The sequence below is a fragment of the Elgaria multicarinata genome, chromosome 10, assembly GCF_023053635.1.
Source record: "Elgaria multicarinata webbii isolate HBS135686 ecotype San Diego chromosome 10, rElgMul1.1.pri, whole genome shotgun sequence".
NCBI classification, from domain to species: Eukaryota; Metazoa; Chordata; class Lepidosauria; order Squamata; family Anguidae; genus Elgaria; species Elgaria multicarinata.
The window spans coordinates 77884660-77907901 of record NC_086180.1 but is presented as its reverse complement, the minus strand read 5'-3'; the positions used below and the strand labels follow the sequence as shown (position 1 = coordinate 77907901).

General features: G+C 40.3%; 2 protein-coding genes across 2 annotated transcripts; both read right to left on the bottom strand.

Moving 5' to 3' along the window:
• Positions 1–741: 741 nt before the first annotated feature.
• On the bottom strand, positions 742–9083 carry LOC134404545 (toll-like receptor 6). The gene is given in 3 exon segments (XM_063135269.1): positions 742–3272; positions 7714–7794; positions 8988–9083. A coding segment is annotated over 1 exon segment (2370 nt). The 5' UTR covers positions 3210–3272; positions 7714–7794; positions 8988–9083; the 3' UTR covers positions 742–839.
• Positions 9084–12868: 3785 nt separating this feature from the next.
• Positions 12869–15284, bottom strand: LOC134404623 (toll-like receptor 1). Its single transcript, XM_063135398.1, has one exon. It carries the CDS (start codon positions 15281–15283, stop codon positions 12869–12871), a length of 2415 nt encoding a protein of 804 aa, XP_062991468.1. The 5' UTR covers position 15284.
• Between the last annotated feature and the right edge of the window lie 7958 nt (positions 15285–23242).

The following is a 23242-nucleotide window of genomic DNA, read 5'->3' as shown; positions in this document are numbered from 1 at the left end:
CTCAACTAACTCGATGGAATCCCACTACTAATTTAATTTACTGACTTCCCCTGGCTGGGCTTCACTTGCTGCATTAGCCTCCTCCTTAGCTCCAAACTTGGGAAGAAGGAAAGAGATTATGTGGCAGCTGGAGGGCCACTTGTTAAATCACACCTTGGCATTGGTTCTCAATGAAAATGGCTTGTGAATGAGATCATCATTTATTTTTGTAAATAAAATAAGTTATGCGGATGTGCCTGAGAAACAAGGAAGCACTAAAATCATGGTAAATCATGGTAAATAGCAGTCTTATGCAGGCATTATGCCTGAACAGAATAGAGCAGTACTTGTAAAGGGCCCCTTCCCATAACATATCTGGTCCTGCCAACTGAGTGCTCATCCTTCGCACTTTGGGGTCATCATTTACATGCAACGTTGTATCCTGTTTAGATGTAACGTTTTTGAGGAGAAAAGTCTCCACACACCATTTTAGGGATGGCAGAGCCTACTACACAAAGATTATCACTAGCTAGTTTGAATATATTAATCATGATGCCATCCATATTTGTTTTCTAGTGTAATTTAAAAAACATTCTTATGCAGCATAGGTAGTTTTGAATTACCTTGATTAATTACATCATGAATACAATGGCTTCCATTTGATGTACAGGTCTTTCAGCTTCTTTTAATCTTCCTGCATTTAGAAAATACCTGAACAATAGTGAGCACTTTGCACTTAAAAATCTTTGCTATAGATGCTACATTATTCAGCCATAATAGTTGTACTTCACTGATACAATGAAATCCATTATCTGATTTATATGAATATAAATTAATCTCAATGAAAACTGACTTTTGATCTACAACGCCTTCATCTCAGTTTCATTGTTTGGAAGCCTAATCTGAATGGCTGCCCTAAGATTAGTCCAGAAAAGTCCATGCTTGCTTTTCTCTTTTGGCCACTCCAAGTACGTTCGCTTTGCCATGAGAGCTTTTAGTTTGTGGTACCTGGAAGGAATTACATACGATGGGATTGGTTCTAATAAAATCAGGATTAAACTGTCAGCATTTTCACTGAATAACTTGTGATGGGCAAAATAGAGCTCATAATGACACCAGTCACTCTGCACAAAATTAGGAGACAACACAAAGATGGACTTGTAACTTTTCTCAATACAGTCAATTATATTCTCAACAATGCTCTTGCCTGCAACAAAGTTCCTCTCATGCTGGCAGATACGTATGGATGTGTCCTCTTTCTCCAAATTTGGAATTAGGACATTTTTCACCCAATCAGAATCACGCTCACTGTAGGAGATAAAAGCATGGAATTGTATGCTGTCAAGCATGTCTTCAGGCTTGCTCTTCCAAATCCTGTGCTTTGCTTGACTCCAGTGCCACATTGTCTTCAAATACCATGGAATGTCAAAATAAATGCAGACGAAAGAGACAGCAACCAATAAAACCACTGTAATGATTAGAACTACAGTAATCAAAAGCTTCACATTGCAAACAAATTCAGATACATGAAAATCTCTTAAAAGGGTTCCCTTTAAGTGGTGCGGGTATTCACACACATAAAAGTCAGGCCAACCTATCAACTCTATAGATCCTTGTTTTTCAAGATTAATGAACTGTCTTAATTCACAGGAGCACGTGAATGGATTGTGTCCTCCTTTCAAGATGTTGATATTCTGACAGCTTTGGAAAAACTCCGAAGACTGAGAGAGAACTGAATTATGTTCTATGTTCAGTAGTTTGAGACCTCTAAAATGACCACAGCCAGGCAATGCAGTTAGCTTATTAGAAGCCAAATTTAGCTCTTCTAAATAGTTCAGCTCAATGATCTCCATAGGAACACTTGAAATTTGGTTGTCTTGTAAATCCAACATTTGAATATTGACTGGCAAACATCTAAAGACCAGCTCAGACAACGCATTAGATGACAAGTTCAGTTTAACTAGATTTTCTCCCCATTCACACTTATTCCCATTGTACCATAATAAATTCTTGCTCATATCCAAATATTTCAGAGAGTTCATGGGAGTTGTCATTAAACTCAGTGTGGTAAGATCTTTAAGACTATTCCGTTGTAAAATAAGTGTTTCTAGGAGGTTCAAGTTATCACATTTTTTGAAAAGTGTGTCAGTCAATGAATTATTTGAAAAATTTAAGTAGATAAAACCACTACGATTTGAAGGGCAAAGCATGCTCACTATACCTGTATCAATTATTGTCAAGGCTGGAATCTTCATATTTGCAAAGAATGTGTATATGATGGTCTGGTTAAAATCCAATGCTCTCAACTTAACATTTTTAATTGCCAAGGCTTTTAGTGATGTATCAATGTCAAAAGGCCTATAATATTTTACTTCCAAAATGGTTACATAGTAGACATTGAAATATTCAATAGTGGAGGTCCACACATACCAAAACATATCAAATAAGTTTTCCCATGTGAGTTGTACATTACTCAATGTTAGGTTTAGCAATCTTCCATTTTTCTCAAGTCTTGACAAAAATGTTATCAGGTCATTGACTTGCTGTTGTCCTATATTTGAAAGCTCTAAACGTTCTGTAATACTGACTTTTAGATCCAAGAAAATGTGGAATCTTGCCTTTTCAGGGAGTGCAATTTAAAGACTCCTTGCATTGAATACTAGAGGATTTCCAAAGTTATATTCAGAGAGATCTTCTAAGCCCAAGAACAGAGTACCCAGCTGTAAATGAGCAAGAACACCAAAATCCGATCTCTGCATTCTTCTAATGCTGAGGCCAAGATATTCCAGATTCAACATTTTGTCAAACTTGGGACATAATGGTATAGCTGTGTAATTATTATAAGAGAGATCTAAATGCCTAAGACTTGGAATAGGATGACAAGAAAGAGTTTGCAAGTTGTTGTGGGATACATCTAGATGTTCTAAGACTTTATTGTACTGGAAAACACTGAAGTCAAGCTCTCTGATGAGGTTATAAGACAGAATTAGTGTCTGCAGTTTGGAAAGTGAACGAAAATCAGAAATCTGTAGTTCAGAGATACTGTTATATGACAAGTCCAACACTGTTGTTTCTGCTTGTACATTCTTAGGAACACTATCTAGAACTTTCTTTGAGTAGTTTGCCTTAAACCCATTTTCCGCTGAAGTATGGATGGTATTCCACAATGTTGTTGTAAAGATGCAAACACAGAGGAAATTACTGGTGCATGAACCTGTTGTTTCTGCCATAGTATATTAGGATTCTTTTAATGTGCTTATTGGAATTCTTGTATTTCTGGATTGACCACAATTCTGTAAAAAGAATTAACATTAATATAGTAAGCATACTAGTAGAAATATTAGCTGTTAGTCTTCTAAGTTTCCTTATTCTATATTATAGTAATAACAACAGAAGACACTTAGCAAAATTAACTCTCTATTTAGAATATACTTAAGATATTTCTTGTTTGTTCCCAAGACAGGAATCAAGCTATACTGTTCATACTCTACCCTGTGTCTGTTTGGTGCATTCTCTTCCCCTTCTTATTGTTTTATTATGATTTTATTAGAATGTAAGCCTATATGGAAGGGTTTTGCTATTTTATTGTTTTAATCAGTACAGCACCATGTACATTGATGGTGCTATATAAATAATAATAATAATAACAACAACAACAACAACAACAACATAAAAGAATTCATTAATAGAAATCACAATTAGATAAAATCTTTGAGAAATGTCATGTGTCCTATCTAAAATATGGGTGATGTTTTGTATATTTCAGTATATTGATATGGTATTTGTATTATATTTTAATTGTAGTTCCTGATGAAGGATCTGACGATCCGAAACGTTGAGCCTTCTGAACTTTTAAATAAAAACATTATCTTTTGACAAATACCAGCCTATACTTATCATCCTGTATAGCACCAGAGCCAGCCTCTCTTTCCACACCAATATTTCATGATGGCCACATGTGTTGATATGACATCTCCCCCAGTGGTTGAAAAACGATGTAGCACTATGAATCTGGAATGAATTTAGAGCCAGTTTTTGTATATTTTGTTTTTGTGATTCTTTAAGATCCCCTTATTATCTGCTTCTTTCTAATGCACTGCACCCTATAGTATAAAGTACAAATATGTGTTACCCCATGGCCAAATATATGCCTCGGGGTCAATTTAATTTTGGGAAATTGTGTAAGAGGTTCGTTCATCTTTCAAAATCCTTTCTCAGCACTGACCAAGTCCCACAAATACACCTGCTTCTGCCTCTTTAAAAATGGAGTTAATTCAGTCTTGGATTTCCCAGCATCAGATTTGATTTGGCTAGAGTGGCCAGCTGCAAAAGAGGATAGCGCTAATGCACCTTTAATACTTATGTAGAAGAGGAAATTTCTGCAGATGTCATGCAAGCTACATCTGCTAAAATTCCTTCTTTTACACACCTATTGAAGGTGCGAGAGCCCAGTCCTCCGTGGTATCTGGCCAACCTAGATTTGGCACTGATTCAGAACAAAAGGCAGATTAGAACTTGCTTAAATAAGAACCTATTGGACACACTTTACCTACCAAAGTGGTCTGAGCATGGGATAGAAGTGCTCAGGAAACTGATGCTGCTGTGGAGAGAGGGTGAGATGGCGAGAAACCTTTTGATATGGAACATAGCTAGCAACATCGAGATGTGTGTGTGTGTGTGTGTGTGTGTGTGTGTGTGTGTTTGTTTTGTTTGTTTGTATTTTGCAGTTAGTTGGTTGGGGCATGTTTGCTTCGAGAGAAACTGATGCTGCATAAAAGATTGGTACAAGATTGGCACAGAAAAGATTGGCACAATTTCTGTATGATAGCTTCATCCCACATACCTGTTTCCCTCGAATTATCCCCTACAGCACTAAGCTGGTGTTGTTGTTGTTGCTAAATCACACCCCGGGCGGCAGCGCTCCTAAGATCCTTTGCAAAGGGTTTAAGGGGGGAAATGTAAAAAAAAAAATCATAAAAAATCAACGGATGACCCAATCTGATTCAAATTTGGTATGCTTAAAGCTCTCCTTAATATCTATTACGGTGCCAATTTTGATGTCTTTATCTTTAAAGTTTACGCAGGTGTAAGCATTTGTTTAATTTTTCTTTAAACATATCAAATCCTGCTCCTGCAACCCCAGTGGCCGCTCAGAAAGCAACAAATGATTCGCTTGAAAAGTAGTACCAAATTAGCTTGGGTCTTTTGCCTTGAAGCACAATTAAAGCAGGATGCATGGGAGTGCTTCACAGTCAAAGCAGATTACAAACTGGAAAACTTCAGAGTACTTCACAATAAAAGCAGATTATAAGGTGGAAAACTTCGGAGTCCTTTGCACGCAATCTGCAGTGATTGCACAATATAATGCTGATGTGATAAAGCTCTGTGCCTGTTCCCTAGATTCAAATGGTGTATTTGTAAATAATAGCTCTTACATAATCTCCATTAATTTCTAATATCCTCTCTTCAAACATGGTGCCCACTTGATTAAGCCTAGTAATAGAGGGGTTGGTGAAAAAAAGTATTCAAATGGGAATGAAGTGCAGGTTATGTAGATTTGGCTTGTACTCAGGGCCAGCTTTTTATACATAATGATCAGGTTACAGATCACACCAACACCAGAGCATCTACACTTTCTAACTGTTTGACAACCAGGTTCCTAGTCCAGTTCAGCCACAAGGGGAGCAAAAGCATGTGTGGTGTTTTCACAATCAACTAGTCATATTCACTATTAAAGTTTATATGCAAAAGATATGCTCTTGGCAAAATGTATTCAAAACATTCTTATTTCACAACTGATCAACATGTACTTCTGCATATATCTAAAGACCAATTTTAACACCTGCCTTATGCCTCTCAAAGCAACAGTAGAGAAATATGGCTATCTTAACAGTTATGCCAAAAAGAAAGCTAAGTCCCATTCATTTCAATGGGTCTGTTCTAAGTACAACTAACGCTGGATACAATCCAATAAAATCCAACAGCATTTTCAGAAAGTTTTTACTGTCAGACTTAAAAGATAGTAAGAACAAAATATACAGACAATACTTACAGTATTTTCACAGGAGATTGCAAAGTTACATCATGAGCAAATGAATGCAGAACAAGTATTACTACTTTGTCATGAGCTAAAAATAATCTCTCACTTACAGGAAATCAGTGCCACTGACAACACTTCTTCGTTTTGAACTTTTTTAAAAAAAACTTGTTGCAAACCGTAACGGCAATGAAACACAAGGTTTTCTTGTAAAAAGATGGTCCTGTTACTGTGCATACTACTAGCTATTTGAAATATATTTATATTGCATATACGTGTTGAACAAAAGAGCTCTGGTTGTTACTGAAACAATGTGGACAGAACCAAAGGGATGGTGGTTTTAGTGGCATCATGCCATCTTGGCAACATTAACATTATTATTATTATTATTATTATTATTATTATTTATTTATTTATTTATTTATATAGCACCATCAATGTACATGGTGCTGTACAGAGTAAAACAGTAAATAGCAAGGCCCTGCCGCATAGGCTTACAATCTAATAAAATCATAGTAAAACAATAAGGAGGGGAAGAGAATGCCAACAGGCACAGGGTAGGGTAAGCAGGCACAGGGTAGGGTAAAACTAACAGTATAAAGTCCGCACAACATCAAGTTTTAAAAGCTTTAGGAAAAAGAAAAGTTTTTAGTTGAGCTTTAAAAGCTGCGATTGAACTCGTAGTTCTCAAATGTTCTCGAAGAGCATTCCAGGCGTAAGGGGCAGCAGAAGAAAATGGACGAAGCCGAGCAAGGGAAGTAGAGGCCCTTGGGCAGGTGAGAAACATGGCATCAGAGGAGCGAAGAGCACGAGCGGGGCAATAGTGTGAGATGAGAGAGGAGAGATTTTCCAGGAACAGGTGTGGCTGGCAAAGTAAGCCAAGGCTGATTAAAAAAAAGTGTGTGGAACAAAGAGGATACCTGAGCATCCTTCTGTAAAGCCAGATTTTAATAGTGCTCCCACGCAGGTCCTTAGAAGTTTGGCCACAATTTAGAACAAGCTGAATCCCAATTCCTTGGTCAACTATATTATCAACCAACAGTATCTCAGCTTTATTGGTTTGTTAGCCCTCATTCATCTCATTACAACTTCTGGCCATCTGTTCTTTTGCTAGGTTTCTAGAGCCTTCCCCAACCAGATGCCCTCCAGAAGAGTTTGACAAGGGGAAGCTGGGAGTTCTAGTCCAATGCATCTGGAGGGCATCAGGTTGGGGAAGGCTGGTTTAATAGGTCATAACTATGCTGGAAGCAAATTGTTAGAGCTTGCAGAAGATGACACTTCATCTTCTCACACAATGAAGGTTCAGTGTTTGTGAAGAAACAATACAGTCTAGAACAGAGGGGGAAAGGCAGAGCTAAAGGCACCTTGAAGGAGGGTGCAGGGCCTCTCTCATAATTTGGTGCAGCATAACAGATCTGCTCCCTGGTACAAATATCTGCTGTCTGCCTCCACTTATGCTCTACTTGTGGTAAACAAAGATGGTACTACAAACCCCAGTAGCAGCACCTGTGGAACTTCTCACTGCTCCAGGAACTGTGGAGTGCGGAGCAATACAAACTAGGTCTTCTAGATCCCTTCTCCCATGTCCATCTAGAGTAGATCTTAACTCCAAGAAATCATTAGTGTAATGCACTCTATCTAGGGATTTGGAAAAATATTTAAAGCTTTCAATAGTGAAGCAAGAGTGTGCTACTTACCACCCAGCTATGGGTAATGGGACGGCATTACACCCATATCTGTTCTGCTTTTCCTATAACATGAGCTGTGAATATTATGTGCTGAAGAGAAGAAGAAAAAAACACTCCTGCATCATGACAATTCAAATTCTGCACTAATAAAAGTTATATGGAATTCTTTTTTCTTATACTGCATACTTTGTTCTACAACTGTTACAATCCTGTGTAATTTATTCTAGGTTTCCTAGTCATGTCGAGAGGCAAGAAGCTATGCAGAGAACTAAGTCCCCTCCCCTTAAAATGCTATTACCTTTCTGGCTTCTGAGATTTCAACAGGCATTGTCCACATACTTTCAAGAATATATCTGCATCCATAAGTACTACAAAGTTAATTTAGGGTGTAATCCTATCCATGTTTAGACAGAAAAACATCCTACAACTTCCAGCAGTTTGGGACTTTTTTCCTGTCTAAACATGCTTAAGTTTGCACCCTTATTCATTCATTTACTCATTTATTTTAAATGAAAGCTAAGATACTCAGGGATTTGAATTCTGTATCTACTATTGTGCTGTGTTTGTATATTCCTATAAAATTGCAACAATCACACAGTCCTGCCTGTAATGTTTCAGGTTATAATTCAAGGTGCTAGTTTTATCCTCCCAACATTAAAAAAAAAATACATAAGGGGATTATCTTCTGTTGCATTTCATCCTCATTTCTCATCAACCAGGAATACAATTTGGAGTAATCCTATTCAGATAATGCCAATTGTCAGTTTTTAGATGGACCCTTAAGACCTTTTCATTTCAGTCCACTTTTTGTTAATGCAGGTTTTTAGTCTATTTATGCTGAGTTTATTTTTGACAGGCATGCTACAAATTGTGACAGAAAAGGGAGGGCCACCAGAATATAAATGTAGGAAATAAAGACCACATCGATAAAAGGGCTCCATAATGGTGCTGTTGCCACTTTTTAAGCAGGGGCTGTTTTGACAAAGCGCGCAACTCTTGAGAAGTGGTTGGAAAGACTGAGGAGAATTCGTACCCTTCAAGGTATCCTAAAGGAACAATCTTGTGCATGCTGGCTGGGAAATGCTGTGAGATGTAGGACTTTTATCCGTCTCACCATGGATAGGATTGCGCTCTAACTGCCAAATTACGTAGAAAGTTATTCAAACGCCATAGTTAATTAGAAGGTGGGGGCGGGAGAAAGAAGAAAAGCCACAAGGAGCCCGCAGATAGAAAGTTAACAACGATGGAGTGTCTGCCAGTTTCCCGCTTTTTCCTTTTTTTACCTGCTTCGCCGCGAAGGAAGCGCCAGCCTCTTCTGTGTTTAGCCGCAGGAGGAAACGCGCAGGCTTAAAGAGGCCACAACCTTCACCGGCAGAGTTTGTGAAAAGTTACGAGCTCTTCTGAGATGAAAAGAAGAAATAAACCGAAACAGCACTTCTTCAGCCCTTTTTCCACTCTGGGCCGCATAAAACACACCCTCCCAGCGCCCCGCCCTGCAACACTTGACTGTAGTTCCTGTTTCTTTGGCATCACAACATCTTCACTTCTTCCCTTTTCTGCAAACCGCTCTCGCCGCCGTTTCTACTATTTCTGCTTGAGAGGCACTTTAGTCCAGCAAGGCAACGGAAAGAACTTTGAAAAGCGGAACACTGATAGACGGTTGCTGCTCTTTCTCATCTGCTTTGACTTCGATGCAAATTAGGACTGTGCACAAATTGCCTCTCAAAATTCTCCACCCTATTTTGGGGCAGAAAAATTGGGACAATTTCACAAAATTTCTCTGAAAGGAGGAGATATTTGCCAACAATTTCTCACATTGTAGGGCTCATCATTGGCGAGGGAAAGCAGCTACCTCTGACCCCCACCCACCCATCCAATAAATGGAGAAAATTCTGTAGTGCGAGACTTTTTGTGTGAGACATTTTGGGCACGTTATTATTATTATTATTATTTCTACAACAACATGTATATCCCAACTTTTTCCTAACAAGAAACCCAAGGCAGTTTACATAATCCTCCTCTTCTCCATCTCATCCTCACAAACACTCTGTTAGGCAGAGAGACAGTGACTGGCCCAAATTCACCAGGGGAGCTTCATAGCCAAGTCAGGACAAGAATCTAGATCTCCCAAGTCAATGCCCAGCACTCTAACCACTATACCACATTGTTTCTCAGCCCAACCTACCTCATGATGACCCTGAACTGGGATTATTTGCCTGGGAACATCAGTATCACTGTCCCTGAATACACCAGAAGCAGAATGGACTTAGAACCCCCTGTGGGCTTCTAGGGGACTGCCTTCACAGCACTGAGTTGGTGCTGCTCTGCCGCCAAACCCCATGGTATCGCTTCTGTGGGGTGTGGGTGAGCAATCTTGATGGATGGAGGCACCATGGGCTTTCCAGTGGCCATTAGGCTCACCGGGCGTGCCCCTCCCCCAGGTTCTGGCAACAAATCCAAGGTTGCCTTCCACCCAGGAATGCCCCCAGCATAGTGCTGGAACGAGGACAGATGGCAGGAGAACTGTGCTATCCTCACTTTCACAGGAAAAGTCGGGGTAGATCCCCGACTTCTTTCATATACATCTTCACCTCTTTGCCCCGCAGTGGCTCTGAATTGGCAGCTGTGTCATATAAACAACACAGCGCCAATTTGGAGCCACTGTGGGGCAAAAACAACATTTAGACAGTCCCTAGGTCAATGCTGGCTCCTGTCAAGATAAGAGCAGTGAGTAAGTCAGAGGCGAGCAAAGGCAGTGTCCTGGTTCAGATAACACACTAAACCATGCTGCTTAACCACAAAATGGTTAAGGGAATGCATTAACCTTAATGGTTTAGCATGTTGTCTGAACCAGGCCCGTATGTAACAGACACATGAAGCAGCAAGAGCAGAATCCCCTAGTTCAGTAGTTCACAGCCATTGATATTTTATGTCCTACCAATCACTCTCTCATGGGTTCCACCATAATAGAAAAAGCCAAAAAAAAAATTAAAAAAAAAGGAAAAGGGGGAAATATTTACATGCATTCTATTATATTTATCATTTATGGTAAGTTTTAAGAACATAAAAATTGCAGCAGTATTGTTGGGAGTAAATTTTATTGCTATGGCTTTAAAACACAAACAAAAATAATAATTCCACTAGTAGTTGAAAATGGTAATAATACTGTTGATTATAAACTTTACCGCTATAATTCTAAAACACAGAGCTTATATATTAAAAATTCTGTTAGTATTATTAAGAATATTTTTTATTGCCATGACTAAAATACAGACAAAAATAACAATTCCACCAGTAGTTGAATAGTATTTGGAAACATCACAGAAAATTCATGGCAGGCAGTAACAGTAGGAGATGGCACATCACACTTGCTGTTGGATATGGGAATTGAGGGGGAGGGAATTCTTAGTAATTGTTATGAAAACCCCACATCCCACCAAGACTACTCCTGCGTCCCACCAATGGTATGAGATCCACTGTCCAAGTTTCTCAGATGCAGTGGAGGCTGGTGGCTCTAATGTCTGTGGGTGGTGAATCTGTTCCAGGTTTCAGTCAGAACTCTAAAGAGGAAGGCAGACCCAAAACCGTTTGTGGAGTACCACCTGACCTGCTCTGGCCTGTTGTTGTTCTGAGGCCTCCTTGCTGTTTTCCCTTGAGTTCTCTCCTCTAACCAGAGGTCATCTGGGTTCTGGGGCAGTTGTAGAATCCCTACCTGACATGACTTCTCAGTCCCCCAGCTCTTCTGTGGGATCAATTCTGATGATGGAAAAGGAATTGTTAAAAATGGAACTATAGCTCAGGTCTTTCAATGGAGACTGAAACTATCTCCCCACTCACCAACACTGTTCTTTTAGCCAGAGGTCCCCACTGCAAAAGATCAAGGAGCCATTCCATAGTGCCACAGAGCATGGCTTCAAGGGTGAACACCACCACTTTAAATTTCCTGTAGCTTCACTTGAGAAAGGAGTCTCAGGGAATTAAGAAATTGATAGGTCAACTCCTGCTGTACCTGGGAGGACCTGTGTACTCTCTCAGGTACTGGGAAAATGCTGGCAGCTCCCTGAAAACTGCTATTTGTATCCTGCCAGTTTTTTTGAGGGGGAGCTTAGCCCAGATGCTATTAAGTAGGGTGACCATATGAAAAGGAGAACAGCATACTTACCTTTCTTTTGCTTCAGGTTACTGAAGCAAGTTATCATTTTTTGCCTTCATGTTTGTTTTAAAATAGACCATGATATTGTGAAGGACAAATTTGTCTGCTGTCCACAATCTTATATAAAAATCCAGTTGAGTAAAGCTTATTACTTGAGATCTACCTGACCAAGTTTGCTCATTTTTTGTTTTAAACTGAAGCTTGAACAGTGTAGATGCACAGAAAATTGTGAAAGTTCAAAAACACAAAGGCAAGGACAGAGGGAGAGCCTTGGGCTTCGCAAGTCAAACCCAGTCTCAAAGTGGCAGCGAACGCTCTGAGGCAGTGACGGCAGAAGAAAAGAAATAGCCCTAAGAAAAGCTGGGTTTTAAAATGGAGAAGAGGTGGGCTTGAGGCTGAAGGCGAAATAGTGAATGTCATATGCGTGAGGAAGTGTTGGTCAAAAGTCCTCAGTTGCATTGAAGAAAAAGAACCACTATACAGCTTCTAGATGACTGACATAGAGGGAATTAAGGGACAATATCTTTCGCCCTCAGATTGCTAGCGCTCATTACGATGTGGGCTTTACACTAGTTGATAAAGAAAATGAAACAATCCATTCTCATTTTGAAGAAATACAGAAATGAAACCACAAACCAGAATTTTCATTTTACTACATTCTATACTGTTCATATAATGTGTCATTTTAGATGACCCACTGTGTAATGTTGTTGCGTAGAAACATGTTGTGTATAATCTATGTTTAGTTAGTATTACACCCAACTGTATTGTTAAGAAGTACTTTATACATTGTTAAACAGCGACTTTGTGTCGTTGTCTGCATGTACACCATATACATTTATGGAAGTAAATGGCTTCTATTTTAGTGTATACATGCATACACTTTTGTTCTTGTGTATATAACCAATCTTAGGGGCCATTGGTTTTTTTATTATTTGTATCCACATTTAAGAAATCTTTCTTTTGCATTTTTGTTTCATGTCATAAACCAGATAACAAAAACTAATTTATCTACAATTCATTAATTTCATCAGAGAGGGGGAGCTCAATCTGAATGGCTGCCCTAAGATTAGCCCAAAAAAGTCCATGCTTGCTTTTCTCTTTTGGCCACTCCAAGTACGTTCGCTTTGCCATGAGAGCTTTTAGTTTGTGGTACCTGGAAGGAATTACATACGATGGGATTGGTTCTAATAAAATCAGGATTAAACTGTCAGCATTTCCACTGAACAACTTGTGATGGGCAAAATAGAGCTCGTAATGACACCAGTCACTCTGCACAAAATTAGGAGACAACACAAAGATGGACTTGTAACTTTTCTCAATACAGTCAATTATATTCTCTACAATGCTCTTGCCTGCAATGAAGTTTCTCTCATGCTGGCAGATACGTATGGATGTGTCCTCTTTCTCCAAATTTGGAATTAGGACATTTTTCACCCAATCAGAATCATGCTCACTGTAGGAGATAAAAGCATGGAATTGTATGCTGTCAAGCATGTCTTCAGGCTTGCTCTTCCAAATCCTGTGCTTTGCTTGACTCCAGTGCCACATTGTCTTCAAATACCATGGAATGTCAAAATAAATGCAGACAAAGGACACAGCAAGCAAGAAGACCACTGTAATAATTAGAACTACAGTAATCAAAAGCTTCACATTGCAAACAAGTTCAGATACGTGAAAATCTCTTAAAAGGGTTCCCTTTAAGTGGTGTGGGTATTCACACACATAAAAGTCAGGCCAACCTATCAACTCTATAGATCCTTGTTTTTCAAGATTAATGAACCGTCTTAATTCACAGGAGCACATGAATGGATTGTGTCCTCCTTTCAAGATGTTGATATTCTGACAGCTTTGGAAAAACTCCGAAGACTGAGAGAGAACTGAATTATTTTCTATGTTCAGTAGTTTGAGACCTCTAAAATGACCACAGCCAGGCAATGCAGTTAGCTTATTAGAAGCCAAATTTAGCTCTTCTAAATAGTTCAGCTCAATGATCTCCATAGGAACACTTGAAATTTGGTTGTCTTGTAAATCCAACATTTGAATATTGACTGGCAAACATCTAAAGACCGACTCAGACAACACATTAGATGACAAGTTCAGTTTAACTACATTCTCTCCCCATTCACACTTATTCCCATTGTACCATAATAAATTCTTGCTCATATCCAAATATTTCAGAGAGTTCATGAGAGTTGTCATTAAACTCACTTCAGTAAGGTCTTTAAACTGATTACTTTGTAAAATAAGTGTTTCTAGGAGAGTTAAATTGTTGCACTTTTTAAAAACAGTGTCTGTTAAGCTATTATTTGAAAAACATAAGTAAGTGAAATTACTGAATTTGGAAGGACATAGCATGTGTATTAAACCTGCATCAGAAATGGTCAAGGCTGCAATGTTCATATTGGCAAACATTTCATACATATTTGTTGGGGCAGAAAGAAAAGTAGTAAATGGAATCTGCTTAATTGCCAAAGCCTTGATTGAAGTTGCAGTTTGATTAAAATGCATTGTGTTAGGAACTTCCAATGGTGGTACGTTAGAAATAACAAAATATTCAGTAGTTGATTCCCACACACTCTGAAGAATGTCAATGAAGCCATCCCAGTTGCACTGCATATTGTTCAGTGTTAGGTTTCGTAATGTGGAATGTTTGTTAAGGTTTGACAGGAATGTTCTTAAGTCATTGATGTGTTTCTCCTGGATTTTTGAAAGCTGTAATCTTTTTGTTGCACTGAGCTCTAGATCCAACAGCACATGCAAATCAGTGTTTTGAGGAAGTGCAATCTGAAGGCTCTTTGCATTGAATACTGGAAGATTTCCAGAACTATATTCAGAGAGGTCTTCTAAGCCCAAGAATAGAGTATCCAGTTGTAAATGAGCAAGAACACTAAAATCGGATTTCTGCATTCTTCTAATGCTGAGGCCAAGATATTCCAGATTCAACATTTTCCCAAACTTGGTGCATAACAGCATGGCTGCGTAGTTATTGTAAGAGAGGTCTAGATGCCTGAGACTTGAAATAGGATAACAAGAAAGAGTCTGCAAGTTGTTGTGGGATACATCTAGATGTTGTAAGTCTTTATTGTACTGGAAAACACTGAGGTTAAGCACTCTAATGAGGTTATAAGACAGAAGTAGTGTCTGTAGTTTGGAAAGTGACCTAAAATCAGAAATCTGTAGTTCAGAAATATTGTTATGTGACAAATCCAACACTGTTCTGTGTGCTGGTATGTTATTAGGAATGGCAACTAAGTATCTGCCAGAATAATCTGTAGTCAATCCATGTTCCATAGAGGACTGGATATTCGTCCAGAAGGTTATTGTCAAGATGAAGGCACTAAGGAAATTGTTGGTGATTGAGCTTCTTCTCTCTGCCATCGTGCATGTAGGTTGTTTAAATTGGTGACTATTGGTGACTTTCATTTCAGTCCTGTGAAAAGAATATGCATTAGAATATTAATACAATCAATTTAAGGAATTCTAAACAAATGTTAACACCAATTATTCTTAGATGTTGAGCATCCTTTCTTCAAATTTATTTCAGTTGAAGACAACCATAAGTATAAAGATTTTTTTAAAAAAATATATCTTAAATTGATTCTCATTACAATGAGATTCTGTGATTTGGGGTGGGAAGGGGGTTGTTCATGTCTCTTTCCAAAGCATTTATCAGATATGTTAGCAAAGAAAACAAATCATAATTAATAACACTGCTAACAAGTTTTCAACTGAAGCTAGAACGCTTTCATTTATCTAGTTAGTCTCACCAGTGTTGGTGAAGGAGAAAAGATGGCGCCATGATAAGGTGTATTTGTTAGGAGCTCCACAGATGCTGTTAATTAACTATTGGTGCTCTGGCTAAGAAGAATATATTTTTAGAACTTGCATATATTTCCTTTGCCTGTTATCTTCTTTCGACAATGTTTTTTAAAAGTGGCATGAGGACTGTTTCCACCCTCCCCCTCTTTTTCCTTCATAATCATTGGTGGCTATCAGCCTTCTCAATATTTGTTTGTTTATTCCTTATTATACATCCATTTGGAGTTATAACAGAGGAAAGAATGGGAGGAGGAAATCTGGAAAGTTTAATAAATTTAGACAGAAGAGAAAGAGAAGCACAAAGAGATAAGGCTTTTGATAGGAGGGGGAAGACAGTTCTGGGAAAACCTCAAGAGAGATCTGTGAAGCTGTGTGGGCCTGAGGTATTAAGTATAAAGTCACAGAGGCTGGGAGTTCCTTTATAAATTACTCTTTGGATGTCAGTATTTTATTTTTCCAAGGATTATAAATCTGAAATCTTTCTTAACCACTGATATACGTTCAAATGATACAAGGCGTATGAAGACTTTATAGTTTGATAAAGAATGCACAGCACTGAGAAGGAAACTGAAAAGACAGACACAGAGAACAAAGTGTCTCATCACCCTGAAGACCAAAAAATTAGCTGCAGTTAAGAGAAGAAAAGGAAAGGAACCTCTCGTGGGATCGAATCCTGAGCCGACCTTGAATTGGCAGCAACAAGCACAAATTCAGCTTATTTCTAGCATTTAGTTTCTGGAAGACATAGAGAAGTAAAATTCTCACTTGATATTCACATGCCAGCTGCAACGCGGGGAAACCTTTATTTAAATTTATTTAAAGAGGAAAGAGCAACAACTTGTGGGTTGACCTCTGATGTAGAAAATAATCTATCATTTTATGGCCCCCCGTTTCTATATCAGAGATTAAAGCCCTTATACAAACAGTGAAAAATAATAAGGCACCAGGAGAAGACTGGTCTATTAAAGAACAATTTAAACTGGTGGACTTCACTGTTAGCAGATCTATTCACCCATATAAATAACACTGGGCATATACCAAAAGGCTGAAATCTCAACATAATTGTGCCGATATTTAAGAAAGGTAATTGGCAGGATACAAGAAACTACAGACCAATTAGTCTGATTGATATGGTAGCCAAAATCTATGCTAAATTTCTTTCATCAAAACTAGAAGACTGGGCAGAGGAAAATCCCATATTAGTTGAAGAGCAGGCTGGTTTTAGGAAAGGAAGATCTACCATGGATAATTGTTAATCTTACATCAGCTGATAAGTACTCAGCAAAAAGTGGACAACTCTTTATTGCAGCCTTTGATTCAATTAATAGAACTGTCTTTGGACCAAAAAGTTAAATAAAAATATAGTTTTGAGACTCTTTTTTTAATTAAACAGCTATGAAGGTCAGAACAGGATCAAGTCTTAGGCCATAGCTAGACCTAAGGTTTATCCTGGGATCATCCAGGGTTTACCCCTGCCTGAGCACTGGATCCCCTGTGTATCACCTAGATGAACAAGTTTGACCCCTGGATGATCCAGGGATAAACCTTAGGTCTAGCTATGGCCTTACTCTTACAGACCTGATCCAAACACACAAGGGTGTCCGGCAATTTCCTCACTCTTGTGATTGTCAAAACCATACCAGATTATTTACTTAATGTGGCATGACAAATCCCTAGAAATCTAAAGTTATTTAAAAGTTTCTTCCCTAAGGAATTTTTGTATATATGGAGAATATATATATTCTCCATATATACAAATGACACCTGCTAAAATTCTCTTTTCTATGCAACTGTTAAAGATACAGGAGTCCTGTCCTCCTCTTCATATGGTCACTCTACCCAAGGCCACCCAGTTAACTTCCTAGTCGAATCAGGTCTCCCCAGACCTAATCTGACATTCTAACCACTATAGCAACTCTGTGATATGTCTCCTTCCTTCCCTCCAAAGAGTTCAAGGTAGTATATGTTGTTTTCATCAGCTTTTATCCTCTTATTAATCCTATGTGAAAATAACTGGTCCAAGGTCACTCAGTGGGCTTCAGAGCTGAGCAGAGATTTGAACCTGCATCTCTTGGGTTATAGTCCAACACTCTTAACTACTATGCCACAATGGTACTTCCAGAATGGAGGGCTCCTAGCACTACTAATCAAAAGGTATCATGTAGCTATTCTGTCTTTCCCTCCTTAACAGATTTTCTTTCCTGGTCAGATAAAAAGACAGAAGTAGTGGTGGAAAAGCATAGGAGGGTTAAAAATGTAAGACAACATCATCTCTAGACCATCTGCAAAATTCCATGAATGAATGGTCAATGCATAAAAGCCTCACATGGAAGCACCCATTGGCTCTTTTCTTTATAACATTTTAGCAATAATGCTTTTTACATATCTATCTAATTAATGTTAAAGTTAACACAAACAGAGTAAAACAGAGTAACAGTGAGCTAGCCATTATAGATGCAGACATACATTAAAAGTAAGCAATTGGACACTGCTATCCTATGTCTATCTACTCAGAAGTATGTTTCCTTGAGTTTAATGGGCCTGAGTCCCAAGCAATTGCATATAAGATTGCAGCCTAAGGCTACACTCCTAAACACATTTAGGGCACAATCCTATGCATTCTTAGACAGAAAAAAGTCTAAATTTTCCCCCTTTCTAAATATGCAGAGGATTGCACCCTTGGCTGCAATTCTACATCCTGCTACCTGGGAGTAAACCTCACTGAACTCAGTGGGGCTTACTTCTGAATAGACATGCATGGGATTGCTCTGTTAAACTGCAATCCTATATCTGCTTACATGAGAGAAAGCCCAATTGAATTCAATGAGACCTACTTCTGAGTAGGTATAGAGAGGATTGTCCTGAATAGGGTGCAACCCCATGCATGATTAGACAACCCCACCAAAAAAAGCCCTACTGCTTTACAGTGATATTGAAGTGCACTGACAACTGTTGGGGCCCATTGATACATACCATATACCGCTGTCATGCAGCTTTCATAGTGCTATATCCTGCTTGGTGTGGATTAGACCTAAAAAAAATAGCAGTGATTGCAATATCTATCTATCTCACTGATTGCACTGTCAGTGAATTAAAGAAAAAGAATATGGCAAGGCTAAAGCAGCATAAATAAATAAATAAATAAATAAATAAATAAATAAATAATTCCAAAAAGCAGAATTCACATTTTTGTCAGTTTCAAACTCAAAACGATGGGAAGAAAAACTGCAGAAGCAGTAGTGGTGCAGAATGCAGCAGAGAAAACGGAAGTGAAACTGATTTAACAGCACAATCCGATAGCTACCTCCCCAGAAGTAAGCTCCTTTGCGCTCAGTGGGACTCACACCCAGAAAGTGAGCATCTAGTTGCAAACTTCTGAGTAGCAAGTGCAGGGCTGTGCTGTAATGCTGCAATCCTATACTCCCTTATCTTGGCGTAAGTCTCATCGAACTCAATGGGGCTTACTTCTGATGAGGGAGGTACGTGAGGAGGCAGCGCCCACAGGCGGGATTAAAGCGCACGGCACTGAAGAGGACGGAGAAAGCCTTTTGCTTTGTCTACCTGCTTCGTTCGCAGTGAGAAAGGGTAGTCCAAAGAGATTTGTCTTCTGGGCGCCAAGCCAGAACCCAAGCGTCCAGATGTTAGCTACTGTTGCCCGGCATCTATTCTAGCTGTGCGTCAAAAGCCTTTATTGGAGTGGAACAGCCCCCTCCCTTGCTCCACCTCCCTTCCGGCAAAATGCGTAAGAAGGGCGGGGAAGAGGAGGCCCAGAATTGCCCGCGTGTTCTGCGGCCCTTTTTAACCGCACCCTGGTACTTCCGAAAATTGGGGAGTTTGTTAGGTAGGAATCCGAAGTCTGTCGGTCGGTTCCTGAGTCCCACGTCTATATTTATCACCCAGCTTCATGAGGAACTGAACCACACTTCTGCATGTCAAATTAAGATTTGGTTAGCCCAGAAGAAAGGGATCACCATCATCATAACCATCGTAGGCGCCCATGGCGACACTGCTTTTACAGGAGTGGGGAACATGTTGGGACTACAACTCCCATTATCACCGACCATTGACATACTGGCTGGGGCTGATGGGAGTTGGAGTCCTACCCGTTTTACATTATCGATCCCGAGTGCACTTCTAAGCTTGTTTTCAGCAGCTGCTTGCTCATTATTGCCTTAGCCAAACAGCAACACCAGTTAAGCTGTTAATTTTCAATTACTGGAGGTGCGAACTTAACCACCGAAAAGGATGGTTAAGGACGGTTAACCATCCTTTGCAGCCTTAGGCTGCAAAGGATGGTTAAAAGGATGGTCATCTCTAGGGCAATAGTGCAAGGCAGCAAAACACAGTTCCGTGTTTTTTTTTATTAGTGTTAATAATTGATTGCTGTATTTGAAATTAAAATAGTCTTGCCATTAAAGTTCTATGAAACTGTGCTTACTCAAAAGTAAATTCCTCTAAGTTCAGTGGGACTCGGGCTGCAATCCTATTCAAACTTAAATTGAAATAAGTCCCACAGAACTTAATATGATTTAATTCTAAGTAGATATGCATAGGATTACCAGCATGCCTGCAAGAGAGTAACAGCAATTCTATACATGAAATAAGTCCTACTGAGTTGAATGAGACTTATGTGGGTATAGCATTGTGGTGTGAGTCCCACTGAACATAGAGTAAGAAATCACTCAGCAGTGTTTCTAATTAGCATCTGAAATATTTATTTATAATTTATTTAAAATATTTCTAGGCCACTTTTCAAAGCAGGAGCTTCCCAAGGCTGCTTACAACAATAAAATAGACCAATACAATTTGAATTCTGAGAAAGGGAGTGTTTTTCATTATTCAGTAGAAAATGGAATTTATCTCTCATCAACAGCTGATCCGAGAGAAGAGCCAATGGAGGCTGGTGGCTCTGATGTCAGTGGGGCAGTAAATCCAGTCCGGGTTTCAGTCAGAACTGTACAGGAGTGTTCCGTGGTGCTGAACACTTGCCCCCAAATGGGTTTAGCACCTTGAGTATCTTCTTTAGTGTTCTGACTGAAACCTAGAGCAGATTCACCACCTCACTGACATCTGAGCCATCAGCCTCCACTGATAAGAGCAGTTCCCCACTGAGAACAGGAGCCTTTTTTTTTTAGTTCCAGCAGCCAAAACTCCCCCTTTTTGTAAAAAAAAACACTGGGGGAAATGCGGGGAGGGAAGGACAGATCAAAGATAAGGGGGTGGGGGCTGAAAGAGCTTTGCAGGCCAGAGAACTCTGAACTAGGGCTTTATCAAGAGCCACAACCATAGCCACTGAAAAATCTCCAAGAGCCCTCACAAATCCAGAGAGCTACAGATCATTCCAATAGGTTTCCCGGTCTTACAGAGTGCTAAAGTCACTGACCATCTAAAGCTCAATAGGATCTGACCATGGCACGGGAATAGATGTCAGATCCCTATGCTCCTATCCAGTTAAGAAACCTAAGTCTAGATTGTGCCCCAATTTCTCCGCTGGGGTGGTGACATGTTGAGGCTCCCCATAGTTATCACAGTAGCCATGAAGTCCTGAGCCTGCCAGATGACTGTTGTCCTTGGGAGTCTTCAAGTCCAAAGCTACTTCTCTCAGTTTAAGCAGGGAGACTGCTGGACAGTGGGGTGGGTGGTACAGCAGCACCATCCCAAAGTGTACTGTGTGCCCACAAAAGGCATAGAAACTTCAAAAAGGGACTCTCTTGGACCAGAGGTCTAGAGAGGGAGATGGAACTCCTATAGACACAGGGCAATTAGGTAGAGTAAGGCAACTGCCTCAGGTGGCAGATGCTGGGAGGTGGCAGTGTCCCAGCCATGCCCCTCTCTTGGAGGACAGGCTGTCCTGCTAGCCCTGCTGCCTTCAGGAACAATGAAGATGGCTAACTGCCATCTTCACCCTGTGGGGAAGAAGATGCGAGGGAGACTGGAGCAGGCAGGCACCATCAGAGCCTGCTTCAGTTGGACCGCCCCCCCCAGGGCTAACATCTTCACCTTGTGGGGAAGGAGCTGTTGGTTTGCCCCTCCATTGGGAGATGAGAGGACGGAGCAGGGCCTTCCCACCAGCCTAAGCAGTCTCCTTAATTTCTTTTTATTTTCTCCCTCTTCCCTCCCCATACACTTTTCCTTGTGTGTCATGTCTTTTTTTAGAATGTAAGCCTGAGGGTAGGGACTGTCTTCTTTATTGATACATTGTAAGCCCCTCCGAGAGCCTTTTGGCTGAGGTGCGGGATAAAAATACTCTAAATAAATATAAATAAATAAACAATGGTGGATGCTGTCCCAATGTGAAGCAAAGTTCAACTGCCTGTCTAGATGGCAATGGTTTCCTTTGTCTCTGGAAGCAAATTGTCTTGGGCCTGTGATGTATACAGGACACTGCCCTCCCCACCCCACCCCACCCCACCCCTCCAAGCTTTGGTTCCATGTAAATATGCCTAGGTTCGCTCCGAGTCACATATTGAGAATTTGCACGGTGCACGTACATGCATAAAAAGCCGGTTTGATTTTTGCTGGAGAGACTCAAATTGCTTAAAAAGCAGCTCAAAGCTTCAAAAGCCAAAAATACCATTGGGTTGGGGGGAAGTTAGGAAAGGAACTGAAAACTAGTGCGCATGGTTCCAAAGTAAAACACAAAACTGAGCCAGTAGCCTCAGAAGGAAAGTTCAGGAGTGGCAAGGAGCGCCTCTCCTGCGCTTTCTGCCTACTCCGACGCTCGAGTGAGGAGGAAAGTCCAAAGGGCCGCGCGTCTCCCCCTTCAGCCTCCCTCCTCCAACACGCCCTTTCTTCCCCCCTTCCTTGCAGTGAATCATAAGCGTAAGGCAAAGCAGGCCCACTAGCAGGCGCGCTGCTACTCTGGTCCAGAATAAGCCTCAACTCTGCTCTGACGAGAAGGCCAGACCCAAACAGAGAAAGCTCGGCCCTCCGTCGCCGCTTCCCGCCCACCCCGCCTGTGCCGACGTGGCTGGGCCGGCGGAGAGAAGGTGGTGCAGGGCGCGCGGTAAGGCGGCGGTAAGGCGGCAATGCGGCTTCTTGTTGTTGTCTTTTTCTCCTCAACCACTTCTGACCGGGAGAGACTCTTTAAAACTCGGTTTCCTTGTTGTCTCCTAATTCACCCCGTCTTCACACCCGGTCTCCCCACTCCCCAAAGTGTGTGGTAGCGCGTGGTGTGGGTGTGGGTGTCGAATAACTCCCTGTTTCTGCCCAGAAAGAGCCACGGGCGGCAGGTTTGTGGGTCCACAAAAATCTCAGAAGGTTAGAAGTTGGAGACTGTCGCTTAGGGTCTTCTCCCATCTCGATCAGCAAGAATTATAAATTGAATTTTTCAGAAATGCATCATTAATAGGTTTCTGCCATCTCGAGACCACTTTAGACAGTGCATTAAGGGAAAAAAGCGTAGGCGTGGTGCATACGCTAAAACCGGTAACGGGAGAGAGAGATAAAACTAAGGGTCCAGTCCAATACATCTGGAAGTAAGTTGCATTGAATTCAATGGCACTTACTTCTGAGTAGACATCTATAGTGCTGCCAGTGAAGGCTGATGTCTCCGATGTTGGT